General features: G+C 41.9%; 1 protein-coding gene across 1 annotated transcript; it reads left to right on the forward strand.

Moving 5' to 3' along the window:
- The first annotated feature begins 722 nt into the window (after positions 1-722).
- Positions 723-9161, forward strand: ankk1 (ankyrin repeat and kinase domain containing 1). Its single transcript, XM_033632178.2, has 9 exons — positions 723-1089; positions 1312-1594; positions 1709-1860; positions 2199-2248; positions 3562-3717; positions 4599-4723; positions 6698-6731; positions 7230-7470; positions 7747-9161. The coding sequence occupies exons 1-9, from the start codon at positions 905-907 to the stop codon at positions 8777-8779; spliced, it is 2259 nt and encodes a 752-aa protein (XP_033488069.1). The 5' UTR covers positions 723-904; the 3' UTR covers positions 8780-9161.
- Positions 9162-12054: the final 2893 nt, after the last annotated feature.

Consider the following 12054-nt stretch of genomic DNA (forward strand, 5'->3'; position numbering starts at 1 on the left):
TTGTACTTCATACTTGTGAGGACATTATTCGATGCAGTACATTTCCTTGCCCCTAACCCTAACCTTAACCATCATAACTAAATGTCTAACCCCAAACCCTAACCCAAATATGAACCTAATTATAACCTTAACCCTAAAACCAAGTCTGAAGCCTCCAACAGGTCTGAGGGTCTGTACAAAAGTGAATACCAGCCAAAATGCCCTCACTCTCAAGGTCTTATACTGAAATTGGTTCTTACAAAGATAGATGTACAAGTGCACACACACACACACACACACACACCACCCAGACCCAGTGCCCTGGAGAATTGCCATATTCTCAAACTCAAACTGCCGACTACTGAGGCGTTTCTTTGGAGCTGCTGGGGGTTAAGTGCCTTGTTAACGTGTAGTTTGATAGAGTTGGATGGTTCATTAGGCTGTTTGTTTTCTGTGTACAGACCCAAAATACAACGGGCATATAGAGTATATCATATCATCTATCATAACTGATACTCTGCTGAATCGAAGTGTTTCTTAGGAACTGTTTAGTTTTCATTTCAGATACGTGTGGGTTAAACTGAAGGGAAAAGAGAAGAAGTCACAGTTTCTCTGGAACACAGAAAGCTCAGTCAAGAGTCCTGCAAGCTAAAAACCGGCTTTGCAACATTGTAGTGCAAACAAGTTCTGCGTCCCTGCTCCTCCCCCGAGTGAACAGAGCTGTCTAGTATCTATGTGACTCCACATGCCTTTCACACAGCTAGCTGCCACTCATTTTAATGTGTAGCCATGTACTACGACTTTCTCTTTCCCTGCATGAGACACAAGCTCCTGCGGTGCAACTGATCAATGCTGATCTGAGGGATAAACCCTGTTTTATGTGTAGGATTAAACAGTGAGTGTGTCAGAGAGGATCTCTGTGCTCATGGATTGCATTGGCGGATCCCCTGGGCTGTTGAGGAGCTTCAAGAGGGACGACTTTGAGGCTGACTGGATTAAATTGGCAGAATGCAGATTTGGTCAAGTGTACCAGGTCAAACTGAAGCTCCAGCAGGAAAAATATGCCTTGAAGAGCTTTGACACAGCCTTGTGTGCAACTAACTTTTACAGGTGGGAACCTAAATTGTGAAAACTAGCACAAATTGTATATCAACCTGCTGTTAAGAACAACAACTGTCTGGAGTTACAATGATTTCTCAGTTTATTGGCTAAATTGTGTCTCTTAAATTAATTAGTACTCTTTGCACCTCTACAATGTTTGACAAAGGATTGAATGTTTCTTGGTTCAAGTTACAAAGTAACCTTCACTGACCATTATGTTTTCCATCACAGGAGACTAATAGACGAGGCATCCATCATAGCAAAAGTGAATTCCAAGTACATCGTGTCCATCTACGGACTGTGCAGTGAGCCGACTGCTGTGGTGATGGAGCACATGAGTAATGGATCACTGAACAATCTCCTAGCCAGTCACACTTTAATGTGGCCAAAGAAGTTCCAGATGATTCACGAGGCCTCTATGGGAATGAATTTCCTTCACAGCATGAAACCTCCACTTCTCCATCTCAACCTCAAGACATCCAACGTCCTGCTAGATGCACACCTCCACGTCAAGGTCAGTAAAGCTCAGTGACAACTGCATGATGACACTGTAGATTATTACAGCGATCTCTTGACATTTCTGTACTCTGAAGAGCACTTCTGTACTGCTTCTTGTTTTTCTACCAAGATTTCAGATTTTGCTTTAGTCCACTGGGAAGAGGGCATGAGCAAGAAGTTGTTCATGGAGCATCTGACAGTGAGAGGAAACATAAGTTACATTCCTCCAGAGACATTCACTCAGTGCCCCGATCCTCCAGGAACTACCTTTGATGTTTACAGGTGACTTGCCAAGGGCATTTTTGAAATTGCACCATCAGAGTCACTGCCCCCCCCCAACCTCTTGATTTAGTGCACAACAGTGTAACCTTGCTCTCTACTGTATATATTTTTTCTCCATTTCAAGTCAGTGGGACATATTCTATATATTTTGCTCATGTCTGACTCAGTCTTTCCTGCCCTTTAATATTCATTGGTTTTATTCTATCTTAAAAAACATTGCCTTTTTTACAGAGCTATTTTTTATATAAAAGAGGAACTGCTACAAAGTTCACTGAATGCAGGGTGTGCAAAAATGTGGAAGTTAGGACTGAAGTGCCTCTTTCTTCTTTGATCTACAGCTTTGGCATAGTAATGTGGGAGATCCTGACTCAGCAGAAACCACACGCAGGTAGGGACGAGTTCATTTGAAATGCATCACATCGTCATATCAAATAGATTTTTAGGTGTTACTTCAGCAAGGAGTCATGTAACACTCAATATGATCACTTAGACTGCATGAGGAGGGGAAGGCATTTTTATCTCAGCTTTTCACAGTTGCTTTTGATAATGATGTAAGAAAAATTTCACCATTCATATCTCATTTTAACCCTCTTGATATTTTTTTGCATTGTAGTAAAGTGAACATGATACTAGTCAAGCCGAGGCTTTCTTTGATGAAGTACATAGCGCAAATCTGGTAATGTCCAGCAACAGTCATACAGTCTTCCAGCTTCCTCCCACAGCCCAAAGACATGCAGGTTAATTGGTGACTCTAAATTGTCCGTAGGTGTGAATGTGAGTGTGAATGGTTTTCTGTCTCTATGTGTCAGCCCTGTGATAGTCTGGCAACCTGTCCAGGGTGTACGCTGCCTCTCGCCCAATGTCAGCTGGGATAGGCTCCAGCCCCCCTGCAACACTCAAGAGGATAAGCGGTTATGATAATGGATGGATGAATAGTCATGGCTAGTTTTTTCCCTGGAAGCAAATAACCCTTTACTTAAAAATAATGAAAACCTTGATCTTAAATTAAGCATTTGTGAACCTTTTTATGTCATCACCCTTGTCATGTATTAATTATCAAAACCTAAACTGCTAATCCAATCTAAAATTTTGTTTTATTTACTTACACATAACTGCACTTAACTCTTTTACAGAAAAAGTTTGACATTTTGGGAAATGGCTTATTGTCTCTCTTGCAGAGTATAACATATAACATCGATACCACGGTCATGTTTGTCCATTAGTCATGAAGTTACAGCCAGGAGATGGCATGGTAATAGAATAGACCTACCAGCATCGCTAATGATGACAACACACCAAGCAACATTACCCCACAAATTACATTTTTTCTGTGGCTGTGAGGTGTGTTCATGTGTTTCAGGCAGGAAGAAATTCTTTGAAACAAGAGTTATCACGTTACAGGAGTCACAGGACTTGACTGGCTGCAAAAATTCTTTGGCTGCAATTCACTGCTAAAAGTTAAATCGTCCCCTGCTTTTAGTTTGGCCACACTTTGCTGCTGCTTGGTGTGATTTGGCATTATGTTTTTGGCATTAAGCTCACCGATTAACACGTTGCATTTTGGTACAGAAAACAGTGTTAAAAAACACCCTGAAGCTATTCCCTTTAATAGAACAAACAGGCAAACATAGTGTGTTACTGTCATATCATTTTGTTGATCTACATTGAACCTTGTGTCTGACTTCTGTTTCTTGGACCCAGGGTGCAGCATGACCACAGTGCTCTTACAGGTTTCACACGGTAAGAGACCCTGTGTGGAGATGATACCCGAACAGAGGCCCCGCGAGTGTGATCAGATGATCAGCATCATGAAGCAGTGCTGGGACCAGGATCACGGGAGGAGGCCACAGTTCTCAGGTGCAGAAGTCAAAAGCTGACTTTCTAATTTTGGATTTAAAGCTTTTAATGGAACTGCAGCACTTTGTGTCAGGACAAAGACTGGTTAATGGCCAGCCTGCATTTAAGAAAGGATCATAGCATGAACTATAGCTCGGTGTCATTGACTGAAGATGATGTGTGACTTGTCAAATTTGTCTGATGGTGTGTGTAATTGCTTTTGTCATTTTCATGTCTCGTTAAAAGCAATATTTGAGTGTAAAATGATGCCAGTTTGTTTTCCCTTAATGAGATTGTCAGCAGAAAAGAGAAATGTTATCAAACACAGTATTAATATGCAACACACAGATTCCAACACACTGAAAGATGATGAGTGCCAAGTTAAAAAACAGACATTTTAAGGTCATGTTGAAACATCAGTGTTTTAATCTGCTGCTATTAAAGCCATTTGGCACTTGTCCTTCTTTTGATCCACATTCTTTGAATGTACCAAATTAAGTAACCATATTGTCCCCTTCGAACTTGTATGTAATCATTAAGTCAGCGGTGAGTTATGACGCGCTCATAGAGAACACATTCTCCTGCATGTAGTGCTTGAGTGAAACGCGTAAGTGGGTCACCTTTGTCTAGACATGCACCTGTGACTTGAGGAGACATGTTAATACAAATGAGTGTCATGCATATTCATAAACAGCAGTAATTCCAATTTGACACGTTCACAAAACTCACCGCTGGTTGCATATGTGTGAAAGAATGTACCTGTAATTCACACATGATTCACTCTCTGTAGGTGCAATCATGAGAGGATCCCACTGAGTTTCTGAGTTGCGAGTCTAAGAATACATTTGTTTAAACAGGCAAATGAATAACAGTTCTTTTCTTGACTGCTGTTTTGTTTGCAGACACTGTGAGGAAAATTGAGACTCTTAGTGGAGTCTTGAAGATCCCAGGACCAACCCAAGGCCAGGAAAATGGTGACGAGGGACAGGAATCATATTACCCTCAGCTGGTTTCCCCAAAACATAAAGTTAGTTTTGCTTGATACTCTGCTCGAATGGAATTGTAGTGTCTACTGTCATTAATCCACCTTTTGCACTCTGAGTAGCTCAGATTAATGGTATTAAAATGAAGAGTGTGGGAAGTGGTAATGCTCTGTGAGGGTGTAATTAGGACCAGTGTTAACTTTAAGCCTGCAACAACTGATTTGTTGGCCAATTAGGGGCAGTATAAGTTGTGAGCTCAACATTAATGTATAATCACTTTATAATTTATATGTGGCAAACTTATTCGCAAACAGTTGCTTGTTTACACATCCAACATTTACAGAGCAACATTATCATTGATTAGAAATTGTGTTTTTGGCCTCCTGGTGAATGTAAGTTCAATATTAACTCTCTTTTTAGCTCTGTTTTTGGGCGCCACCATCTCCAAAGGGAAATACCTGGTTCTTTAGCTGCAAAATACCCACTGTGTTAACCAGCTTATCTGTCACTGTGTCTGTCAGCTGTCTGGTGCTGGGCAAGTAGTGTATAGTGGTTTTATAGAACTTTTTTTTAATCTATTTATTCATCTTCTAACCGCTTCATCCTCTTGAGGGTCGCGGGGGGGCTGGAGCCTATCCCAGCTGACATCGGGCGAGAGGCAGGGTACACCCTGGACAGGTCGCCAGACTATCGCAGGGCTGACACATAGAGACAAACAACCATTCACGCTCACATTCACACCTACGGACAATTTAGAGTTATCAATTAACCTAGTCCCCAATCTGCATGTCTTTGGGCTGTGGGAGGAAGCCGGAGTGCCCGGAGAGAACCCACGCTGACACGGGGAGAACATGCAAACTCCGCACAGAAGGGCTCCCACGCCCGGGATCGAACCAGCAACCCTCTTGCTGTGAGGCGACAGTGCTAACCACCACGCCACCGTGCCGCCCTTAATCTATTTAATTTTATTTTTTTTTTTTCAACTGAAAATAGCCTGATTATAGAGTGGTGCAGGAACGAACTGGATATAAGTTAGCATTTTAGCACTCCTGATTCCTTCGTCCTGATGTCAATACATTTTTTAATAGGTTTTATGTTAGAAATAGGGTATGCGGTCAACACAAATTAAGAGGCTTTCTTGAGGTTCGAAACCCAGGGTGGGGAGCTCTGTGTGGAGTTTGCATATTCTACCTGTGTCAGCGTGGGTTTTCGCTGGGTACTCCAGCTTCCTCCTGCAGTCCAAATACATGGAGGTTAGGTTATTTGGCGACTCTAAAATGCCTGTAGGTGTGAATGTGAGCGTGAATAGTTGTCTGTCTCTATGTGTTAGCGATAGTCTGGCAGCTCTGCCCTGCCCTCGCCTAATGTCAGCTGGGATAGGCTCCAACCCTAAAAATGCAGTCTCGCTAACAAGTGAATAAATGAGACATGGGAACCAGAGCGATGTTAACTTCCGTGCCTCTATAGACCCTTGTATATACGTGTGCTAACAATGGTATGCTAACATGGTCGATATGCCAATGCCAGCAGGTATAAAGTTTATCATGTTTACCACCTTAGTTTGGCATGTTAGCATGCAAACATTTGCTAATTACAGCTAAACACAAAGTACAGCTGAGGCTGATGGGAGCGTCATTGGTTTTGCGCTAGATCACCAACATTATTGGGATTTATACTCTATACATTGTGCGTCTCTGTACCAAATTTCATGGCTAATGGTGGTGCTAGAATAAAATTCAGGTATCACCAATGCGATAGCCTCTTTATCCTGTGCCATGCATGGCATATTAAGCTGCTAATGTGGTTTAAGACACAACAGAACACATACTTTACAAATTATAGCTGTTATAGCTGTATAACTGTTGAGTGGTCCATACCCTTGAACACCCATGCTCACATATTGATTGATACATATACTGTGTATATATATATATATAGGTGCTTATTAACCTCTTGTGAAGATTGATGTCACAGCAAATAACTTTTGTACTATTTATTTCCTTTCTTTTCCATTTTAGATTGCTCTGCCTGAGATGGCTGACCTTCCCTCAGGTAAACACATAGGTAGAGTAGGATGGAAAGTCATGTTCAACGCAGTACAAAGCCTGGAGGGCTGACATTTAAAATGTGCTATTTGCAGTGCTCACACATCTTTAATATTACTTTACTACTGAATAGCAGAGTCAACTACTGTATTAGTGGAATGAAGAATAAAAGAATTTACATAGCCTTTTCAATCCTGTTCCTCTGAAATGTTGACTAGATTATTGAATAGATCATTCAGAATACTTTTTTATCGATCCTTTTATTTCCACTCTCCAATCTATAGGCACGTGCTGTATGTTCAAATACTAATGCACACAGTATTGACTGAGCTCCACAGCATCCAGAAAGCCTCACCTCTGCCATTATGTACACGGGCACATAAAACGAGGAGACTCAATTTTAATACAGCAAAATTCACAGAAATCAAAGTTACCCGGAGACACTATTTTGAACATTCATGCAGCTCTCTTTTCTCATGTAATACCCTTTGCTTTTATTTAACAGATGACCATCATGGCAAGGACAGCATTCTCTCTCTGCTGTGCAAAAAGGACTTTGGCAGTTTCAGAGAGTCTGTGAAAAGAGAACATGTATACACAAAGTTTTCAGGTGAAAAGAGCCTCCTACACTACACAGTTGCCAGCGGGGATGCGGAGAGTGTTGAGCATGTCTTGAGCCTGGGTGCTGAAGTCAACTGTTCGACTGCCGGAGGTTACACTCCTCTTATTATGGCTGTCCTTCACAGGTCTGTATAAAATATATTAAAAACCAGTTTTTCAAGTGACACAGGGAAAAGTCTGCAGTTCTAAGGTTAACCAGAGGCTTTCTGCTCCTCTATTTAAAGTTAAAGTTACAAGATGGTGTTTCAGCGAACTCTCTTATTCACTTTCTTGTGTTCCATGTGTTCAGGCTTAATAGGAGGCTAGACCCAGAGAATGGAGTCTCCGCAGGTTGCCTGGCAACCTCACGATGATGACAAGAGTCATTTTCATTGTACCCTAATGAAACTTCCTTTCAACAGGCTACATGACATCATCCCTTTGTTGATGGAACATGGTGCAGCTGCCACCCAGGGAGATGCGGACCAGTGGACACCACTCCATTTTGCTGCTCAGAACGGCGATGACAGGACTGTGCGTCTCCTGTTGGACAAAGGAGCTGTGGCGGATGCCCGGGAAAAAACCGGTTGGATGCCCCTCCACCTGGCCTGCCAGAATGGCCATGAAGCAGTGGTGCGCCTGCTGCTTTCACGGCTGTCAGAGGAAGCAGTCAGAGAACAGGAGGCACAAGGGAGGACACCGCTCCACCTTGCCTCCGCTTACGGGCATCAGAATATTGCCAAGCTCCTCCTCTCTCAGGGAGCAGATCCCAACGCTACCGACTGCTCTCTCTCCACTGCTCTTCACTTATCAGCTGAAGATGGCCATAACAGAGTAGTCAGACAGTTGCTGAAGAGTGGGGTGAATACTGACAGTGCAGACAGCAGAGGCTACACTCCACTCCACCTGGCTGCTATGAGGGGTCACACAGGCATATGCAGGCAGCTGTTGTCGAACGGGGCCAACCCAGACTCCAGAAGCCTCCAAGGTTGGACTCCCATCCACCTGGCTGCTCTACGGGGACATGAAGCCACGGTGGTCCAGCTGGAGAGTCAGGGTTCTTGTGTTAATGCGGGAGGTAAGAATGGATGGACCCCACTCCACCTCGCCTGCCACCAGGGTGAGCCAGAAGTCGTGGCAAAGCTTCTGGAAGCCAAAGCTGACCCAAATGTGTCAGAGGACAGTGAAGGATGGACACCGCTACATGTAGCTTGTTCCAGTGCCAGTTTACCAAGTGTCCTCCACTTGATATCGCATCATGCAGATGTCAACTCAGTAAACTCTGGAAAGTTAACACCTTTACACATGGCTGCCCAGAATGGCTACATGCCCATTGTAAAGGCTCTGCTGGTGAATGGAGCCGACAGGACTCTGAGGGACTCTTCGGGATCCACAGCTCTGAATATCGCCCAGAAGTGTGAAAAATGGGAAATAGTTCAACTACTGGAGGAGTGATTTTGGTGAAATATAATCCTGCTGTTGAGTGCGGATTTTACTAAAGCAGTTTCAAGCCAGATTTAGATTTTTTAAAAATGTTTTACCATTTTTTTTGAATAGACAGATTTTCATTATTAAATTATAAAAAAATATAAGTAAAATGCATATCAACTTCTTACAGTATTTAATAATGATAATAATACACAAGATTCCAGTTTATTGTTTACAAACAAATAAAGTTTTTGTTACATCAGATGTACCACATAAGGTCTTGCCATTTTCTGCTGCCAAATCACATTTACACAGGATTCCAATGGTGATGAAATTCCTGGAAAGGTTCTGAAATTAAAGAAACTGTTTTCAAGGCCTGGGGATAATAAAAAATGTTATGCAAATCCAAGCATGGATGTGAAATAGGTTAATTGTACGACTAATTAAAATCTTGTGCTGCGCCATGTGACCATTTCAGTGTCTCTTTTAACCAGTAAAGAAACCAGCCAGTGTGTTTTGTCATTGATCCACATGGACTGGGGAAATCTGAAGGGACATGATGGCGATCAGCCTTAATTCATTAAGGTATCTTGAATGCTCAGGTTCAGGTGAGGTTGCAGTTATTCCATGTCTTTAAAATATAGATTTGGTCAAGGAACAAATACATACAGATTTGTCACAATTATAATCTAAACACACTTCAGATTGCATTGACATCTATCTGTAGCAGTGGTTCCCAACTGATGGGGCAAAGTCCAAAAGTGGGTTGCAGGTCCATGGACCGCAAGTGACTCTCGAATGTGTCAAGTTTGTAAAAAAACACACACTATTTCCTGCAGATAGCGACATGGCAAGGACATGGACCTTGAACAAATGACTAAGGAGAGATCTGGACCTGTGGCTGGACCAATTGACCTATGGCTAAGTCCCGCCCTCAAACGCGATGAGCCAATCACAGTGCGTATAGCCATTCCCATGCACTGACATTCTCTGCCTGGACGTTCATTGAAATGCATTACAGAAAGTCAGTTTTGTTCGGTTTTATGAGCTTTTTCAGAGATTAGAAGTTTAAAAATGGTCAAATGGTGCGCATGGGGTACATGCAACTCCGACACAAGGTATCCTGAGAGGTTGGGCGACGTGTATTTTTTACACTTTAAACCACATCTCAACGGAGAAAAATGTCTCTTTTGGATAAAGTTGCATAGTAGACCACAACATCAGCTCAACGTGAATAAGATTAACAATGATGTCTACATCTGTTCTAAGGTAAGTCAACATCGTGTTTGAGGCAACATATTGTCACTTTGCTGGAAAGAAATATAAAGTTATCTTTAACATCTCTAGCTAACGTTAGCTAAAGTTAGCCTAACGTTAGCTTTTAGCTGCGTTGTTCATCGTGTTACCTCGTTTGCTGGGAGTTCATTAGCCTGTTTTGTTCTAGTTTTGTACTTTGGTGATCGTACATCATTGTTAGCTGTTGTCCAAAGGGCTCTAGTTAAGCTAACGTTAACTTCTGGACCTTAGCTTCATTAATTTATCTGTAATCACAGAGATAACAAAGGTTGGCAAACGTTATGCTGAATGATTCAGTGTAAATACTGTAGTACCAAACTAACAGAGAGACACTCTTGGTAAAGATGGTAAAAAGGCCGTTATCCTTTTCTCATATTCTGAGCCAAAAAGCTTAACTTCAGTGGCACTTTAACTTGTTGCCTTTGATGGCGACGGCAGCCAGATGCGGTTCACAACCGTACACTGTGACCTGTAAATTTTGGCTTGTAATTTAAGCTTTTCATCGACCTTCTCAACAATAAAATGATTAATATATCCCTCCAATGCACATTTTAGGCCCTTTTGATTACTTCTCAATGACATCTGATTGTTATGTCCCCAAAAATCATCAATTGCCTCCTGCGAAATGCCGTGTACCGTGACACCCGCCATAGCGCCGGTCACTGAATGTTGATAGTTTGTCCGAGTGAGTGGAGGGGGCGTGGCTTAGCCATAGGTCAATTGGGAACTACTTATCTAAAGAATCTGTGGTTCTATATCACCAAAAAAATAAGGGCTGAGTCTCGATGTTGTGAGATGCCTTTATGTGCCGGTCTGGTCTATTGCTAGTTGGCGGTGGAAAACACTAATGAGCGAATAAAATTATTAAGCATTAGAAGTTTGCTTACCTGAAAATGCCTGCAAAATGAATGCTTAACAACGTATGGCTGTAGCACTATGCCTACCTAATTTAAAATAATTAAAAAAGGTGGGGTAAAATATTATGGAGAAGTTTTGAAAATTCATTGCCAGAAATTTGTAGGAACCCTATTGATCTTAAACTTAGTGACACAAAAGTCTGTAAAATCCTACAGGGGTTATAATGGAAAATAGGAAGGAACCAACACATGGGGTCAGAGTCAGGTGAAGTACCCTATAATGACAAAACACATATCGATCCTCCTCTCTGAATCACCTTGTTGCTTGCTTATGTTTTCCTGGTGATTGCAGCCAATGCTGCTGTCACATATGGATGAAAATGAAAATATAAAAGAGCTGCTGTTATAATGACTTACAAAGTCGTTCACTTGATTACACCTGTCAGACTTTATGAAGGGGTGTCTAATAATGGTAAGAGAACTAGTAGATCACTGTCACTGGCATCACTTAGATGTGTGTATTAAACTTTTACAACTATAAATACATCATGTATTTATAGTTGCACAGTTGTATAGAGTATTATATTGTGAGAATATTGTATAATGCGAGTATGCTTTATGACAAGGCAAGGTAACGCTGATTATCAGCCATTCCCTGCAGGCTGATAGAAGCGCTGCCCAGCTTATGCCACACTCATTTAACACAGTGACACCTTATTAAACTGAAATGAAATGCATGGATTCAGGAGCTGTATTGACCTGCACTTTCACAGGGTTTTCACTGGAACCACAAGAGACAGACTCTGATGGAGGGGTGGGAGATGAGCTGAATCAAATGACTGTAAATGAGCAGAGCAGGGTAAAGTCAGACTAAGACTGATCTTAGATTTTCTTCTTTCTCTTTTTCATTGCTAAGTGTGTCTTCGCCGTGTCTTTTTTTGTCTCCATGATGTCTGACCCTGAGAATATTACCGTAGGTGCTGTCTGCTAGCTTGTTTGTGTTGTCTGAATATTTGTATGTCAACACTGAATCATCCATCCATCCTCTTCTAATCCTAGGGGGATTAGATGAACTGGAAAAGGCATACTGTGCATGTTAGAGATTTAAGGCTCGCACAATTACAGTTGCCTGTGGCTGTTCAGCTGACC

The sequence above is a fragment of the Epinephelus lanceolatus genome, chromosome 4 (genome assembly GCF_041903045.1).
Source record: "Epinephelus lanceolatus isolate andai-2023 chromosome 4, ASM4190304v1, whole genome shotgun sequence".
NCBI classification, from domain to species: Eukaryota; Metazoa; Chordata; class Actinopteri; order Perciformes; family Serranidae; genus Epinephelus; species Epinephelus lanceolatus.

Coding starts and splice junctions, on each gene's coding strand:
- ankk1 (XM_033632178.2), top strand. CDS start 905: ATGGATTGCATTGGCGGATCCCCTGGGCTGTTGAGGAGCTTCAAGAGG. Junction 1,595..1,708: donor ATGCACACCTCCACGTCAAG/GTCAGTAAAGCT, acceptor TTTTCTACCAAG/ATTTCAGATTTTGCTTTAGT. Junction 7,471..7,746: donor ATTATGGCTGTCCTTCACAG/GTCTGTATAAAA, acceptor TCCTTTCAACAG/GCTACATGACATCATCCCTT.